General features: G+C 40.0%; 3 protein-coding genes across 4 annotated transcripts; 1 reads left to right on the top strand and 2 right to left on the bottom strand.

The window, feature by feature from the left end:
- Positions 1-107: 107 nt before the first annotated feature.
- Positions 108-4,304, top strand: LOC103951506 (transcription factor-like protein DPB). Of its 2 annotated transcripts, none has more exons than XM_009362896.3 (9): positions 108-629; positions 1,080-1,159; positions 1,343-1,386; positions 2,192-2,254; positions 2,352-2,498; positions 2,611-2,679; positions 2,808-2,906; positions 3,437-3,507; positions 3,703-4,304. In XM_009362896.3, the coding sequence occupies exons 1-9, from the start codon at positions 412-414 to the stop codon at positions 3,950-3,952; spliced, it is 1,041 nt and encodes a 346-aa protein (XP_009361171.2). In that variant the 5' UTR covers positions 108-411; the 3' UTR covers positions 3,953-4,304. The 2 variants fall into 2 exon arrangements, with proteins under 2 accessions (XP_009361171.2, XP_009361170.2); XM_009362895.3 differs by having other exon boundaries at positions 109-629; positions 2,349-2,498.
- Positions 4,305-5,223: 919 nt separating this feature from the next.
- Positions 5,224-9,504, bottom strand: LOC103951505 (ATPase family AAA domain-containing protein 3). Its single transcript, XM_009362894.3, has 8 exons — positions 8,870-9,504; positions 8,416-8,511; positions 8,181-8,291; positions 7,775-8,084; positions 7,497-7,587; positions 6,722-7,052; positions 6,193-6,341; positions 5,224-6,057 (listed from the first exon to the last, which is right to left on the bottom strand). Exons 1-8 carry the CDS (start codon positions 9,227-9,229, stop codon positions 5,541-5,543), a joined length of 1,965 nt encoding a protein of 654 aa, XP_009361169.2. The 5' UTR covers positions 9,230-9,504; the 3' UTR covers positions 5,224-5,540.
- A 1,837-nt stretch (positions 9,505-11,341) lies between these two features.
- Positions 11,342-16,494, bottom strand: LOC103951504 (4-coumarate--CoA ligase 2). The gene is made up of 6 exons (XM_009362893.3): positions 14,898-16,494; positions 12,489-12,687; positions 12,218-12,363; positions 11,980-12,047; positions 11,756-11,858; positions 11,342-11,660 (listed from the first exon to the last, which is right to left on the bottom strand). The coding sequence occupies exons 1-6, from the start codon at positions 16,071-16,073 to the stop codon at positions 11,535-11,537; spliced, it is 1,818 nt and encodes a 605-aa protein (XP_009361168.2). The 5' UTR covers positions 16,074-16,494; the 3' UTR covers positions 11,342-11,534.
- Between the last annotated feature and the right edge of the window lie 732 nt (positions 16,495-17,226).

The following is a 17,226-nucleotide window of genomic DNA, read 5'->3' as shown; positions in this document are numbered from 1 at the left end:
AATGCTAAAATATCCTAAGATAAAATGAAATGCTGTTAATATTTCTTTCTTTCTTTTCTTAAAGCAGGGAATAATAATATATAATTAAGATAAAAACAAAAAACAAAAAAGGAAAAAGGGCAAGACTTTAGTTGGGACATGTGGTTTGGCGAGCTTTAGGGGTCTCTCCAGGACTGCTCGGGACTGATTGATTTCACTTTCTTCTTCTTCCTCTTCTTTGTTTTTGTAATCTTGAAAGAGGTTTGAAGAATCAAGATTCAACAGACACCCCTAAACTGCAAAGATCAGCTTACCTTAATTCAATTCAATTCAATTGGTTTCGTCCCGTAATTACAGATTAATACGGATTATTAGTTAATTAATTCTCCGATTAATACCAGATTCCAGTGGTGTGCTGTGGTTGGAATTGGGATGGGGACAAGGTCCCAGCAGCAACCAGGCCGAGAGCGAGTAGGGCAGGACGACGACGACATGGCCGGGGGTCAGTCCGTCTCCATGAGCGGCAGCGTGGGCTCGCCCTCCAGCCGCAGCGAGCAGACCATGGCCACGCCCGTCGGCGACAACAGTTTTCTCCGACTGAACCATCCCGACGTTCACGGCGACGACGCTGGCTCCCAAGGCGCCGTTGGGTCAGTCACTTCCCTCCCTCCCTCCCTTCTCTTTCTGCTTCCGGCCTTATTAGGGCACCGAAACAAATTATTTTTATTTATTTCTGTATAATTATATATATATATTATATTTATGTGCTCATTTTCTTGTTTGTCTAATATTATTTCTGTTGTATATGGTATATTTGCTTATTAATTTGATTTTGTTTTTCATTTGAGTCCCCTGAATCTCTGATTATATGCATGTCCACTGCATGTATTCATAGAATATGCAGCCACATTGTTTAGTTTCAGAGTCCTGACTCTCTCGTCACCGATTAGATTGGGTTAACTAGCACTCTACTTTATGCTACTACGATATGGTGACGAGAGAGCCGAAATCAGGACTCTGATGTGTGCACATGTTTGTAAAACTTTTGTTTGATAATTAACAGATTCATTTACAGCACTTGTTAAATTTCTTTTGAACAGTAGCAAGAAGAAGAAGCGAGGTCAACGCGCCGTGGCAGGTGATAAGAATGGAAGAGGACTACGCCAATTCAGCATGAAAGGTGCTTCATAGATCGCCTTCGTGTCTTATCTTATTTCCTTGTTACATTCTGTTTTTCCTTCCAAAAAGGTGGTTGAATTTAACTGCTTATGTATTGCATTAAGGGGATGGACACTGTTGTTATTTTGGTCCATGCTTATACTTCGTCTCCCTGATTGTCTGATTCTGTGTTGCTCGTGTCCAGTGTGCGAGAAAGTGGAGAGCAAAGGAAGAACCACTTATAATGAGGTTGGATGGTTTCTTCAAGTCAGTTTGATTGTTTGTGTTTATTGATCTTTTTCCGTTTTGCCCTATGAGTGCTCACTCCTGGTCCTATGTATCAAATGGATTATGCATGATATCAGGGAGCATTTCTTTCTCCTCAGTACTTGTTTGCATGTAGAAACTAGTAGAGTTCATGCATATCTTGATCTAATGGGTTACTGAAGTGGGTTATTGTAGCATCCATCAAGGATTGGTAATTAACAAATTTGGATTCTTCTTATCAAGCAACCACTTGACATGTGTGTCTGCCTGTTTGGTGCTAAAGAAAGGTGATTCGTAGGCTAGCATTCGCAGGCTAGTGACTCTAATGTTTCTCCTCTAAATACTGAGGTGTTCCTCCTCTGATTGCTGAGGTGTTGCTTACTCCTTAGTCCTTAGACATGTGTGGATGAATGACCTTCTTGTTACAGAGGGTGGTATAATCTCAGAGGTCACTTAAATTTCAACATCATCTGAAGCCATGCTGTTTAGTGGGAGTAATGTATCAAATGCTTGCTTGGGAACAATAGCTGTTGGAGCAAAGGGGACTCATTAGGCAATGGTGTTAGCATTAAGAGAGCAGTGCAATGTGATTTAAAACTGACATAACAGAAAATAGTTTTCGCAAGATCCACATGTATATAAGTTCTGTTCCTTTGGCCCCCATTTATTTCTCTTTTCTCGTTAGTGTATAACATATATCTTTTATTTTGAGACAATATTTGTTCTTTTTTATTGGTAAAGAAGTTTGAGTACAATCTTAAACCTAAGAGTTTGAAGTGCATTCCAGGTTGCAGATGAACTTGTAGCGGAGTTTGCTGACCCTAGCAATGCTGTTACATCCCCTGATCAGGTTTGATAACTAAGCTGATGCATCTGCAGTCTTCTGGGGAAAAACCGGAATGAACTTGCTAACTTTTTCCTGTCTTGGGTTCAAATTCATTTAGCAGCAACAAGATGATGAGAAGAACATCAGGCGAAGGGTATATGATGCCCTCAATGTTCTTATGGCAATGGATATTATATCTAAAGATAAAAAAGAAATACAATGGAAGGGTTTGCCTCGTACAGGCCTGAATGATATTGAAGAACTGAAGGTCTGATTGCATTCTATTTTTCCTCTCTTGTATATTAAGTGGTTTATTATCTGTTGACCATTGTAGACCAATTTTGAGATTATAAAACTAGTTATACATGTACTAAATGCAGACTGAGCGCATGGGATTGAGAAATAGGATCGAAAAGAAAGCTGCCTATCTACAAGAGCTGGAGGAACAAGTAATGAATAGCTATTGTCAACTATAATTACTAATGTAGTTCTGCGAAAACATGTCTGAATGATATAATGCACTCAACCATGTAGATCAGTGTCTACACACACTAACATTCTTATCTCTTTTTATCAGTACGTGGGTCTTCAAAATCTGATACAACGGAATGAGCAATTATACCACTCTGGAGATGCGCCCAGTGGAGGTGTGGCTTTACCTTTCATTCTTGTGCAGGCAAGTTTTCTTCTCAAGGTTTCCCTTGTTTCATGACTACACATTCTGAGAAATAGTTCAGAATTTAGTACTTTTTTGACGTATGATGCATGAAAACAAAATGGTTTGGATTTGAAGAGTTGGTGTGATTTGGTTGGTTGGTTTGTGATATGTGACGTGTAACCTTCTGCTTGATACAAGATTTATCATATTTTATACCAACTATAACCGTCATATTTCAATCCCGTTCTAAAGAAGAACAAGCATATGATTAGCTTTACTTGACTAATATGCTGCCAGAAATCCTTTTATGCAAGTTTGTTGTTATCTGGTTCTTGATTACTTCTGTTGTCACACTAATAACTCGTGCACTGATTGAGCTCTTCTTTTCCTAGATGCTTTAGAAGGATGTATAAGTGTTTTTCTTTTAACTTTTACCTGGAGATATCAGAAGTGCCTTATATTATGGTCTGGCATTTGAGTTTTCCCAAGACTCTGAGTTGCTTTATCATGCCTCGTACTTACTATTTATCTATTTCTTTTATCCCTAGACTCGCCCCCATGCAACTGTTGAGGTGGAAATATCAGAAGATATGCAGCTGGTGCATTTTGACTTCAATAGGTAACTTTCATTCTTATACTGTTGTAAACAGAACGACATGACAGATGTTAATATCTTGGTAGTAACATAACATCTATACATGATTGTCCGCTGTTAATGGGTCAACTCTGTCTCTGTGTAATGGCTCAATAAGAAGTATTTTCAATTGTTAAAAGGTTTTGCACTCATTATTTTTCTTATCTTTTGTTTTTGCAGCACCCCATTTGAGCTCCATGATGACAACTATGTTTTGAAGGCAATGAAGTTTTGTAATAGGCAGCAGGGTGATGATGCGACACAAAATTTAATTGTAGATGGAGGCGAAGGTTGTAGCATGTCGGACATGTATCAGCCACAAATCCCTCTTTCTTCAATGTTAAACACGCCAATTAGACCACCACCCATGTCACCACCCCTTCCCGGAATACTGAAAGCACGTGTCAAGCATGAGCACCATGGACAATAGTGTTAGCATCTGTATATTGTCGAGAGTAGTTTGCCGGAAGTGAATAGGTCATCACGCACCCTCATGATTATCGCTGTTAGATATTGCCATAAGTTGGATGTAGTTTAGGTTACAAACAAGCAGATGAGTCTTGGTTGGTTTGATACTCGGGAGGATGTCGGCTGTGGGAAATGCTTCGCTTTGCTTTGCATGTCCAATATGTGCTATTGTAATTTTTATCCCATTCTTTTTTTAGTTTTACCGTCTTTAGGCCTCCGTTTCGTTGTAATAGAATTCAAAGTGGATTGTTTATGTAGTTTGAAGAGAATTGTCCACCTACGTACAAGAATAGAATCATACGATTAATTTGACAGTTTCTTCTGTACGGTGTCCTATATTATTGTTCATCGTTTGTCTTTCAGCATTTGATTGTTGGTTTCATTCATCATATGATGGTGTCCAGATAACACGTACGACATGAACGTTCTGTGTCACACCCACCTCCACTGACATGGGACGTGCAAAGTCATGAATCGTGAAAGTCAATAGTTTGTCACAATTAAGCGCACGACAATCGTAGTTTCCAAGACCAAGTCGAACAAGTGCACAAACATCTCTTTCAAGCACGTATGCATCACTCGTATTTTGACAAAATATCGTCACAATTTGCATCAAGAATCAATACTCCACAATAATCCAGCTACTAGTTTTAGTATGCTTTTAATTCAAAGACCACTCTCACACAACAAAAAAAAAAAAAAAATCTCAAAAGAGTAATTTATGGAGTTTAATGGAGTTCCATAGACTCGATGTGAATTTAGACGAATTCATTTCAAAACTAAGATAATATTTCACCTCATTACAATGCTTATGGTTTATCGGTGCTCGATACAATAATCGTCCGCTCATTTGGCAATAACACTCCACACCACAAGAACAAGTGAACCAAAAACAATGTCGAAACTCTTCTTAATGAGTCGCGCATTAGATGCTAATTGGGGGGGTTGTCCATATACTTGGCGATCCACTACTTTCTATCTCATTTTTCCAACAACCGCATCCATATGCATTTGCTCCCTAGCATGTCAGGACAAGTAATAACATGCATCTTTTATTTGCACGTGTTCTTACCGGTAAGAACACGTTTAATATCTGAGATGAATATTTACACATCTTCTTACCGGTAAGAACACGTGCATGATCTGGTCTGGGCTGAATATTTACAAAGGTTATTTCTGTTTGTTCTCTTACCGGTAACATCTCAATTGCATTGAAAATCCTGGGAAGGGAACGGAAGGGAACACAAGTAAATTTATTTTAATATATGCATGTGGCATGAAGCATGAATACTTGTCCACCGCCATGAGCATTAAATTTATAAAATTAAACAAAAACCCCACCAGTGATGGGGGGCAAATAATGAATAACATGATTTGTTTTGTTCATGCCCAAAATTAAAAAGCCCCAGCCAGGCTTCTCTATGATTCTCTCTCCAGGTAAACGTCAAGGTCTGTCTTTTATCTCTACCTAGTTTACTAACCTAACCTAATAGAATCAAAACTGCCTCCCCCATAATTTATAAAATAACTTACTGGACACGCTATCCACACTACACGCTACCTTTATCTCCAGCTGCAAATTTTCTTCTCTGTTGATGCTCAGCAACCTTGTAGTCTACAACTTCACGAAATAGGCTTGGATCAAGCCCGCAATCCTTACTCCCATAAACCGCAGCTTGGATGCTTGCCATTAGTTTCGCTATTTCTCTCCCAGAGAACCCTTCAGTCTTTGCCGCTGCTTCTCTGACCATATCATCTGTCAACCCCTTCATCTCTATCTTCTGTGGTTGTTTCTTAAACAAATTACGGAACCAACCAGATCTGCTTGATGAACCAGCCTGAGCAATGTACTTGTCCAGATACAATTTCAGCAGCTTAAAGCGTTCCTCTTCCCCAGGCAAAGGGAATTCAAGCACTTCATCAATACGATCAGCGACAGCTGAATCCAGATCAGCGGGACGGTTTGTGGCAAGGGCAAGGACTATGTCCTTGGATTGGTCACCAGTGCGGAACAGGAGAGCGTTGAGTGCACTTCTTTGAGCTTCACTCATATAGGTTTTGTTCCGCCTGCAAGTTTTGTTAAACACATTCAACCCTCTCAGGTGAGTTTTCAATCGATCAGCCAGAGAGTGCAAGTTCACTTCTACGAGACTACAATGAAATTAAAACACCATTTTCATGCCTGTTAATTGAATGACTTACTCGCACAAAAATGCATCAGCTTCATCAATGAAAAGTAGCAGACCCTGCCGTGACTTTTTGGCCCAATCAAATAACTCATGTATCTTGGTAACAGCCCTTGGTCCAAGTGGAGCAACATCCCCTCCCGTCATCAATGCGTAGTCTAATCCCTAAAGACAATTTGAATCAAGCTTAGACAAACATGAGAAGGAAGATTATGCAAAAGGATGAAGGATGAAAACAAAACAAAAGCTGGCAGATCAAAATCATATGAGCATGAATGGAGTTGTCATGGAACAAATTACTAAAACTTTCCATTCAAGATACGGACTCTGAAGCAAAAGTCAAAACATAAAAACTACGTTGAAATAATATAAAAACACATTAAAATCATAAACACAGTTCTAGAAGTTTTATTATAGTTAATGGCAAGTAACCACTTTCCTAAATAACCGCACATCCAGGAGTGCTCACTATTGTCTAGCAGAAGAAGCAACAAAATGGAAATTAAAACTGAATACTGCTTTAAAGATAGGGTCAGATATCATACAGATTTCCGAGCCATCTCTCTAGCAGCCATTGTTTTCCCAGTTCCTGGAGGACCATAGAAGAGCATGTTTCTGAACGGTGCTTGATGAGATTTTGTATTCGCAGTTGCCTTAGCCAAGTGTTCGATTCTTTTCTGAAGAGAAGGGTGTAAAACAACATCACCAAAGGCCTTCCCATTTTGTATTTGACCCTTTTTTCCACCGAGAGATAGGGCACTTATAGAACGTGAGAATAATCCTGACCAAGGGTATTTCCCTTTAGATGACTCTCTGATCAAAGATGGCTGTCCCAATATTCTATCCACGTAGCTCCATATCACCCTTGAACCTTCTCTGCATTGGATAAATGAGACGTGCATAAGAAAACGGCAAGGTACACAAGTTATTTCACGAAGGTAGACTCTTAACCTGCTATGACTTTGACTGCAAGTCTATCTCTGTGAATCAAATATCAATCCAGAAAAGAAGAACAAAACGAAAAACAAACTAAGTTTCAGAAGTTAACAATTCATGGGCATTCACTAAGGGAATAACCGATCTAGAGTTTCATGTCCGAGTTGGTCCCAGGGGGGAGAGAGAGAGAGTCAAATGCCAACACAGTTCTTTTTTTTTCCTTTCTCCACATGGAAAACATACAAAAATTGCTAAGCAAATTAAGAGGATGAACCAGGAGTATAGAAAGAAAAAAATAGATCCCTAGCTTTCAAAGGAAAGGCCACACATAGGTAAAGGGAAAATGCAGTATTTCAAATATTCGTTTAAAATATCAACACAGACCTTGTTGTGTAAACACCTGCAGCTAGAGCTGTAACTCCCCCAACAGCAACAACTAGTTTATTCTGATCTGTCAGAATCGCTTTCAAGCCACCTGCAAAAAAATAGCTATTTCTGCATCAACAGTTTTTTCAGAAATAACATGAACTTTTCCTAGTTCAAACTTCAAATGAGTATACGATGGCAAATAGAAGAGCCGCTGAGCTGCCCTTTTTTAGTTTGAAGAAGAATCATCCTTCTTTGTACAAGATATAGGAATAGGTAATGACTATGGAAAGTACCTCCAATATGATCAAAGGTGGTATTTATGGCAGAAACCCATTTCTCTTTCTCAGCTTTTGCTTTCTCTAACAGCAGGTCCCTTTTTATTTCTGCGGTTAGCTTTGCTTCAAGGGCTCTCCCTTCTGCATCTGCCAAAGCCTTCGCCAAGAAATTTTTACGATCTAGGTCAGACTGCTCCTTTGCAGTCCGTCGACGCTCCTCTTGGATATCAGCTTCTATTTGTTGACGAGTTTGCTCCAGCCTACTTGCTGATTCTTCTTGCCATTTTACCGTCTCTTGGTTCCTCTCTCTTGCCAATCTATTTTCATTCTGCATTAACATCAACGAATTAAATCTAGAATTGAATTTCGTATTCTCCAAAAGCTTCCGCGTGAAATCCCAAAAAAATGTTCCAAGTCAGCTTGCCTCCATCCTCTTCTTTGCCAATTCATCCTGATACCTAGCCATTTGGGAATTTGTTTGGGCTTGAAACTGAGCTAGCTTTTTCTGCTCCTCGTAGATGGCCTTCTTCGTATCCTGTCATGAAGTAGATGACTTCAGAAAAACTGGTGCCAGCAAAATCACATCGGGAATTTACAAACTTATAGGAGTGTCATTAATCCAAAAAAGCCTAATGGGGGTAATAAGTAGAACATCCTACCGCTTCAGTTTGGGCTTTCAATGCAGCATACTCCGCAGCCTTTGCGTTCAACTCAGCCTGCCTTGTCTCTTCATGCTTCACCGTAGCTCCGATGACCTATGCAGTGGCAAAAGAGCAACCATTAAAGAAAACATCAATTCACGGAAACCCATCAAAATAAAAGGGCTGCTTGATGAAATTTCTAACACATACTGTCACTTCTCTCTAAGCACAAACATGAAACATGAAACATGGATAAATAATAAGACGTAATAAATGGCATACTCCATAAGTGCATTCCCAACTTCTGAATTTAGACATGAACCATCAAATATTAAATTGCTATAAAGTAACTAAATAACAAACAGAGCCCGTCAATAAAGCAGAAGATCAAATCCCAAAATCCCAGTAAAAAAGAACAAATAAAAAATAATTCCTGAAAAAAGATGCAAAGAAAAGGCCCTAAATTTGCAACCTCTTTGGCACTAGAAGATTTGGCGATTTTGTCCAACAACTTAGCAGCGCGCTCCAGAGGCTCAGGATCGAAGCCAGCGGCAGATGTCCTGGGTTGATCATTGCGAACCTTGGGTGGGGGAGGGGGCTTGGCAGCACCTCCGGTCGGGGAGGTCGAAGGCGGCGGAACTGACGGCGCAGATTGGAGCGGAGAAGAAGGGGAGGAGGGTTGTTGGGAAGCATTGGAAGGAGAAGAAGAGAAGGGAGAGAAGTTGAAAGGGCCGTCGGCATAAGCACAGTCGGAGTTGGTCTTGGACAAGGAGGTGGAGGCGGAGGCTGCCAGGGCGGTGATAAGCCCTAATGCGTATGTGGGCTTGGCCATATTTGCAATTACTTTTGGGGGTTTTAGGGAAAAGAAAAACCCTTTGGAATTAATTGGATTTATGGAAGGGAAAAAAGTGGGAGGAGGGTTTTAGAGAGGTTTAATTAATTTATGTTTGTTGGGAGAAAAATGTTATTCTTGATGACCAAGGAAATCTAATATTCTCTCTCACATCGAATGGGGATGAATGCCCTCCTCGTTTTTCTGGCAAAGAATACAAGGCGGCAGATGGCGGGTTGAGACGTTTTCAGTTGAGGGTTTTTGTAGGGTTTGTGTAACTTTCGCGCTTTAAAATATTTTATGCATGCGGGAATATTATTATTTTCTTTTTATAATATAAATAATAGTACAAATAGATTATAAGAATTCGATCTTCATTAGTATTTGCTTTTTGCTCACTCACTACGGTTTTTTTTCTTTTTAGCTTTTCCCTCGTCTGGTCGAGGTGTCTGAGATCGATGGTGCATCTGGTAAGCTCTTTCAATATTCATCTCCGGAGGCCGATCAGATACTTCAATCCTTCATTCATATTTCGTTTTAAGCTCTCAACATTTTTGTTATAACATAAGTTGAATATAAATTTTTGAACTCATTTTATTAAGCTACACCATTTTCTTAAAATAAAAAACAAAAGAAAAAAATGACAAAAATTTTGGCCGGCCATACCCGGCTTAACCAAAAAAAAAAAAAAACAAATTTTCTTTTATAGCGGTCATCCTTAAAACTTAAAACTTTCTTAAAACGTTGTATGTAGGTGTTTGGGCTGAAAATTACACAATCGATGCGAGCAATCAAGATCGTTGAGTTAGCATAACTTCCGATCATCAGATGGAAAAGTGAAGATAATTTTGTTAACGAATAATATTATGATTTTTATCATAATAATTATTTTCTTTAAAATGAATTATCTTGGTATATTCTTAAATGGGATAGATACGATGCAAATTATATTTCTAAGCAAGCAGTACAGTTCAAGTTGATTTGGGGTTCTTGGAATTTAGACGTGCGGAGGATTAAAGCATCAGAGTATTTTATCAAGAGTCCTAATACATTAATGCAGTGTTGGTAGATGGATACGGATTGGCATAGATATTAGTGCAAGATGAGGATGCCAGATTGGAGTTGGTCATCTATGTGTGCTTGGATTTGGCCAGCCATGCATGGTTACGGCTGAAGGTTTGATTAGAGTTGTTGGATGCATGGTTATCATGCATGCATGTGGTATTTGGCAGAAGTTTATTATGCATGGATCAGGGTTATTATGGTGGAATAAAAAGTATTGATGGATATTCTTAGAATTATGCCGATAATCTAGTCAAAACAAGATTGCATTGGGTTGCAGATGACGGCAAGTCTTGATTGATAAGACGTAAGGTTAGCAACCAATGAAGACTCAGAGTCACAGTGTGAATGGAATTGGTTTTCGCGACTTGGCCATGCATATCTCTATAAATACCAAGCAGCAAGCAACGTAAAAAGACCTCCAATTCAACACACAACTGCCCTGCGCAAAACCTCTCAAACATCTTAAGATTTTTTTATTTTCTTTTTCTCGCCAACACATCTTCAGTTTGGATAAACAGCACTGTGAAGGCAACCGGCGAACATCTTCAGTTTGGATAAACAGCCGACGAACATCTTCAGTTTGGATAAACAGCATTGTTGCCGTAGAATCAGCCGTTCTCGAAGCACCTTCAGTTTGGATAAACAGCACTGCATCGAGGCCGACTGGTTCTCTATCCAAGTCTCGGTCGAGAAGGATTTTCGAATCCTTATTGGCAGAGGTCATCTCATTAGCCTTTTGGGCAAAGTGAGGTGTTACCAGGTTACTACATTCGGCACCATAAGAACCGAATTTGATATTGAACTTCGCAGAACTAGCAGCCTTGTCTTCAGGCTCAAGAATCCAAAGGCCAAGATTTGTTCCTTCCTCGGCCGCAATCGCAAGATAAAGAAGTTAGCAACGCGCTCAACGCAACATCAACAAATTTTACTCCTCGGCCAAGCTCGGCCGATGAGTTGGCACGCCCCGCATTCAACCGAATGACTAGTTAGCTTATTAGTTACTCGGCCTGCGCGTCACGTAGGCTTTGTAATTTTTAGAGTCAACAGTAGGTTAGTACCAATATCGTGATGTTTCTTATTCATCAATAAATTTGATATGATATGATATGATGGAAACCAAACTTGATATAGTGTTTCTAAGAATTACACGTATGATTGATCGAGCCCTGTTTTCACCATCAAATGGGAAAAATAATAACATTATGATACAGTACATGCTAATTAAGATGATTCATCAAAATTAGGGCAGCGGTGGGGTTGCGGTGGCAAGCTTGGCTCTCAGGTCTTTTCTCAAGATCTTTCCAGACGCAGACTTTGGAATTGCATGGACAAAGTGCACCTTGTGCAGTCTCTTGTAAAACACCACCTGCATGCAGTTTCATTCATTCAATTTCACTATTCCAGACAAATTAATTATTATCAATTCCATTGCAAATTTATATATATATTTGTATGATGTACCTGTTTTGCTATAAATTCTTTTACAGCCTCTTCAGTAAGTTCAAGACCATCAGACCGAACCACAAATGCAACGGGAACCTCACCAGCAGCAGCATCTTTTTGCCTGCTCGTTAATTGCAATCATTCATAACACAAATATGTTATGCTTCGATCAAGGTTTTGCGAGCATTTTTAGTGATTAATTAATGGGATTAACTAGACATTGTTTGTGTAAAAATACTTACGGAACAACGGCCGCATCTGCAATTGATGGGTGGCTTATAAGGAGGGACTCCAGCTCAGCTGGTGGCACCTGTAAAACAGGATTTTATATATATATGTACGTCGTTCATTCGCGAATGATTGCATAAAAGCTCGAATTTATTTTATTTTATTTAATTGAAAGATTAATGCTATATATATATATCAAGCTACTTAATTAAGTCATCATTGACGAAAATTAAATTATAATAACATGCATACTTGGAAGCCCTTGAATTTGATGAGCTCCTTGACTCTGTCAACGATGAAAACCTCATCGTCATCATCCACATAACCCACGTCACCAGTGTGAAGCCAGCCCTCCGTGTCTATGGTGGTTGCCGTAGCCGCAACGTCATTCAAATATCCTGGTAGGGTACGCATCGTATGTAATATATGGTTAATTATTTAGAAGAAATTAATCAGAAAGAACAGAGATCAATAAGTAATTAATTAACGCAGATTAATATTTAGCATAGGTAGTTAATTATACCTTTCATAATTTGAGAGCCACGGATGCAAATCTCGCCTGGTTGGTTATAGCCGAGTGACAGACCAGTTTCAGGGTCAAGGACCTTGAGCTCTGCATTTCGGACCACCGTCCCACACGAACCTGACTTGGATGGCATCGGTTCCTTTGCGAAAGCCATGCACATTGACAGCACCGGCCCTGCCTCCGTCATCCCATAACCCTACATTCATTTCATTCACAGTAATTAATTAGTTAACCATGTTGTTAACACTTAATAGCTTCAACTAATTACGATTTACATGCACATAACGCAGTTAATATAACTGGTAAGCAGATTCTAGTTAGTACTTGAAATTGTTAAACGATCAAACATTAGCTATTAAGTTTTGGTCCAATAAAATAGGGTTTACAAGAGTGGTCTTTAATTCCCTTGATCATCGCTATCCATGAGTGTGATTCCATGCATGCATCCATATATCCGAGGCCCCGATCTATTAGCTAGGGTTAGGGATGAGCAAAATACCAATGGGTTTGGGTAACCGCGGTTATCCGTCTATTTAAGATTCACGGTTACGGTTATGGGTAACCGTTTAGACGAACAAACGATTATGGGTATAACTGTTTATCTGTGAAATTTAAATGGGCGGTTATGAGTATTACCCGTAGTTATAACGGGTATCCATCAGTTATGATTATTACTCGCGGTTATAACAGTTATTCATTTACCCATTTAATTTAATATATGTAAAATTAAAATAAAAACCCTAAAATTTCAATCTGTCGCTGAACTCTTTGCCCCGACTAAAGTGTCTCTTCCATGCAAATCTATACAGCTCAAATGGTTCTTGGCGACTGCAAAGGACACTCGTACTCTTCCATGAATTCATGATGCTTAAAACTTAGCAGGCCATTTTGAAGCCAAACATCCTGCGCCGAAGCACCAAACCATGCGGAGTTCTTTGCATGGATGGAACTTCCCCGCCACTATGCAAAGGCATCACATACAACAGTTAAAATTTAAAATATCGTTTGTAAACTATTATTTTAATTATTGGAATTATATGAGGACTTAAATGATTAAAATAGAGAAATGCATGCTAAAATATACCTATAACGGTGTTTAATTGTTAAAAAACGAAAATTATGACAAATTTTTCTTTTGTAATTTTCAAGTTGTTAAAAAAAATATGTAGACGGGTGAAAAATAGGGGTAAATGGGTAAAAAAAAAGGATAAATGGGTTCAAAAATGGGTGAACGGTTAAATGGGTAAACGGTTATGGTTAAATAGGTACACGGTTATAGGTATAGTTAATCGTTTATAAACGGTTATAGGTATGAGTATAACCGTTTATGCAATTAGGGTATGCACATAAACGATTATGGGTAAATAACCGCAATTACCCGCCTACCGTAACCGTTGTCTATTCCTAACTGGGGTCCCCGTCTTCAATTATTTTATTTGTTATTGCTTGATTTTGTGGCTGCTATTGTAACACGTACATCCATATCATAACTTTTTTTGGGATACAACAATTCTATCGAAACTATAGAGAACTAAAAATATAATTTAAAAAGACAAATTCCCAAGCCATTAGCCCCATGCATTCATTTAACTAATAACCCGTAATCCAATAAGGTGATCCTAATATTTCATAGAACAAATTTTGAAGGGAATTAGCTAAGTTTGAGGCTATGGAGCGGCCAATTTGGGGGTGCACGAGAGAGCATGTGTGTGTGTGTATAGATATATATGCCATGTGGGTGAGGATTAAATTAAGAGTAATATTATGAAGACTAAATTTTTAGATAAAATTTATAAATTAAATGACATAGAAGTTGTTCATTCGATTATTACTTAGGCGTTGATAAACGTGCTCATTTTTTATTGTTGACACATCATTTAGTTTACAAATTTTATCTTGTCTCTCTAGTATTACTCTTAAATTAATTAATTTGAAAAAATTATTAGGAACACGTAAGTTTGTTTCTCGACACACACTCTAACGACTTAACAAAACAGCCACGTAAGTTTGTTTCTCTGGTGGCAGATTGTTTGTGTTCACATATCACGTAAATTGACTGACCAGCATATCAACAACAACAAATGTTCCCAACGGTCATTCTTCTCTACCCTACGACAACACTTTCATACCGCTCTACCCTACTACTACCAAAGAAATGTTAGATTTACAATTCATACGGTCAACGCGGGAGTTATTGAGCTAGACAATATTTAATGTTGTCTTGAGGGGGCTGTACTACGTACGGCTATGAATGTCATCCGATCCGATTTAGATTTGTAATAATATTCAGTGATTTTGTCTGAATCGACGGTGCTAATTTAACTAGCATGAATGAAATGAATGTGAGATGATTGACAGAAGAATCCATTGAGAAACGAAACAAATCATGTGTACACTTGTACTAACCTGACCCAACACCGCCTGAGGGACTCGGCTCTTGAGCGCCTCCTCCAGCTCCTTCCCCAGGGGCGCCGCTCCCGACAACACCACCCTAATAGAGCTCAGGTCGAACTCCGCCACCATTGGGTTCTTCGCCAGCGCTATAACCAGCGGCGGCACCACCGCTGCCACCGACACTCGGTACCGCTGAATCAGCTCCAGAAGCGTACCTATCTCAAACTTGTGCATCAGCAGAACTCCGGCCCCTGCTCGCAGCGAGCACAGCAGCACGCTGTTCAACGAAAATATGTGAAACAACGGCAGCACACACAATACGACGTCGTCCTCCTTCAAGTAGAGGTTTGGATTCTCTCCGTCCACCTGCTGGGCCACGCTGGTGACCAAGCTCTTGTGTGTTAGAATGACTCCCTTGGGGAGCCCCGTGGTCCCCGAAGAGAACGGTAAGGCCACCGGGTCCTCCGCGTCGATCACCACGTCCGGAAGCTCCTTCTCGTTGGCCTCGGAGAGCACGGAGAAATGCAAGCAATTCTCCGGAGGATCGTCAATCGTGACGACCTTAAAGTCTTCGCCGAGTTTTGGATATTTATTCTGGTCGGCACCGTCGGCGGAGGAGGGATCTTCTCGGAGCTTATCGACGTACTGGGATTGAGTGATGATGAGTTTGGCATTAGCGGCCTTGACCTGCTTGAAAATCTCGGCAGTGGTGTAGAAGGGGTTGGCGGTGGTGGTAACGGCGCCGATCAGGGAAGCGCCCATAAAAGCGAAGACGAACTCTGCGCAGTTTTGGAGGAGGATCATGATGACGTCGCCTTTTTGGATGCCGAGGTTGGAGAGGCCGGCGCCGGTCTTCTGAGAAATGAGGTGGGTCTCGGAGAAAGAGTATGATTTTCCGGTGGTGCCCACGATCAAGCAAGGCCTGTCGGAGAACTCGGGGAGGTTCTGGAAGCAGTAGGTGTGGAGAGGGAGGTGGTTGGGGATGGGTATGTCTGGTAGTTTTGATCTGAATACATGGTTAATGGTGGCGGTAGCGGTGGTGGAATCAATAATATTGTTGGTGCAGGCGGGGGGTTGCAATTGGGTTAGGTTTTTTTGGGAGGTAGAATTAATCAGAGGAGGCATGAGATTGGTAGATGTGTCTGCCGGCTTTTGGGTTTCAACGGAATTAGAAGCAATGGAGATCATGGTGACTGTTGCTTCTTTGTGTGTGATATATCGACCAATAAACAGATTGAAATATACAGAAAAATAAGAATTATTGGAGAGAGGAGGCTTGATATAATATAGCAGGCTAGCAGAAATGAATCAAATGGTGATCAGAGAGAAGAGAGAGAGAGTAGCTACGTGCGCGTTGTTGTTGTTGGTCACTAAAAGTGGAGTTTGTGAGAAGTAATAAATACAAGGAGATGGGCCGGGTAAGATGGAGGAGGTAGGTATGAACAAGGGCTGCTCTGTGTGTGTGAGAGAGAGAGAGCAGCTACGTGTGCGTCGTTGTTGTTGTTGATCAGAAAAAAGGAGGAGAGGCCAGATGGGGTGAGGAGGAGGTAGGTAGGAACAAGGGTTGCTGTGTGTGTTGGAGAGAGAGAGAGGGGGGTGTTGAGTTTTGGCAGATGGGGTTGAATATGTAGTTTGTGGGGGTTGAGGGGTAAAAAGAGTTAGGAGGAGAAGCATGCCTTACCACACGTGCAATCATCAACCCACCAAGCCTTCATACTGTCGTATTCATATATTATACGTAACCAATTTATCATGTGTGACAGTACCATCAACAAAGCGGAGTTTGTTTTTGACACCCAGTGAGATCTTCATGGCACGGAGCCAGGTAATATAATTGTGCCCGTTCATGGGTTTCGAGACTGACATCATCGATGGTGATCTGAATATCTGAATGGTGGATGAACAATGGATTGGAAGTGTCAGCCTTGGCATCACAATTGCTTCCGCTCAAAAGCTCGTCTTTAGACATGGCAATGGTCGACAAAAAAAAAAAAGGCTACTTTGAAATAACAACAAAAGGGAGTAGCGCCAAAAGAACAAGGGTTTTAACTTAACTCTGATACCATATAAAATAGGAGTAATGTTATTCATATTATATTTTACCACTTTAGGTGGCATCTGATGTGGACTGCCACACCACATCATTTGAAAAATTTGCAAAACCTAACACATGATTTGAAAATTTTGCAAAACCTAAGGAAACGAAGGAGAAAGACGAAGAGTATACCATAATCATCATTTAATTAATTAGTTTTTCTTAATTATTAGTTTATTAGATAATGAACTAAATTAAAAAAATCTGATTAATTCAAATGATGTAGTTATTCATATCAAATGTCAT

The sequence above is a fragment of a genome, unplaced genomic scaffold (genome assembly GCF_019419815.1).
Source record: "Pyrus x bretschneideri cultivar Hongxiangsu unplaced genomic scaffold, Pyrus_bretschneideri_v1 Contig4, whole genome shotgun sequence".
In the NCBI taxonomy this organism is placed as follows: domain Eukaryota; kingdom Viridiplantae; phylum Streptophyta; class Magnoliopsida; order Rosales; family Rosaceae; genus Pyrus; species Pyrus x bretschneideri.
The sequence above is the reverse complement of the archived record's forward strand: the minus strand, read 5'-3'. Positions and strand labels throughout refer to the sequence as shown.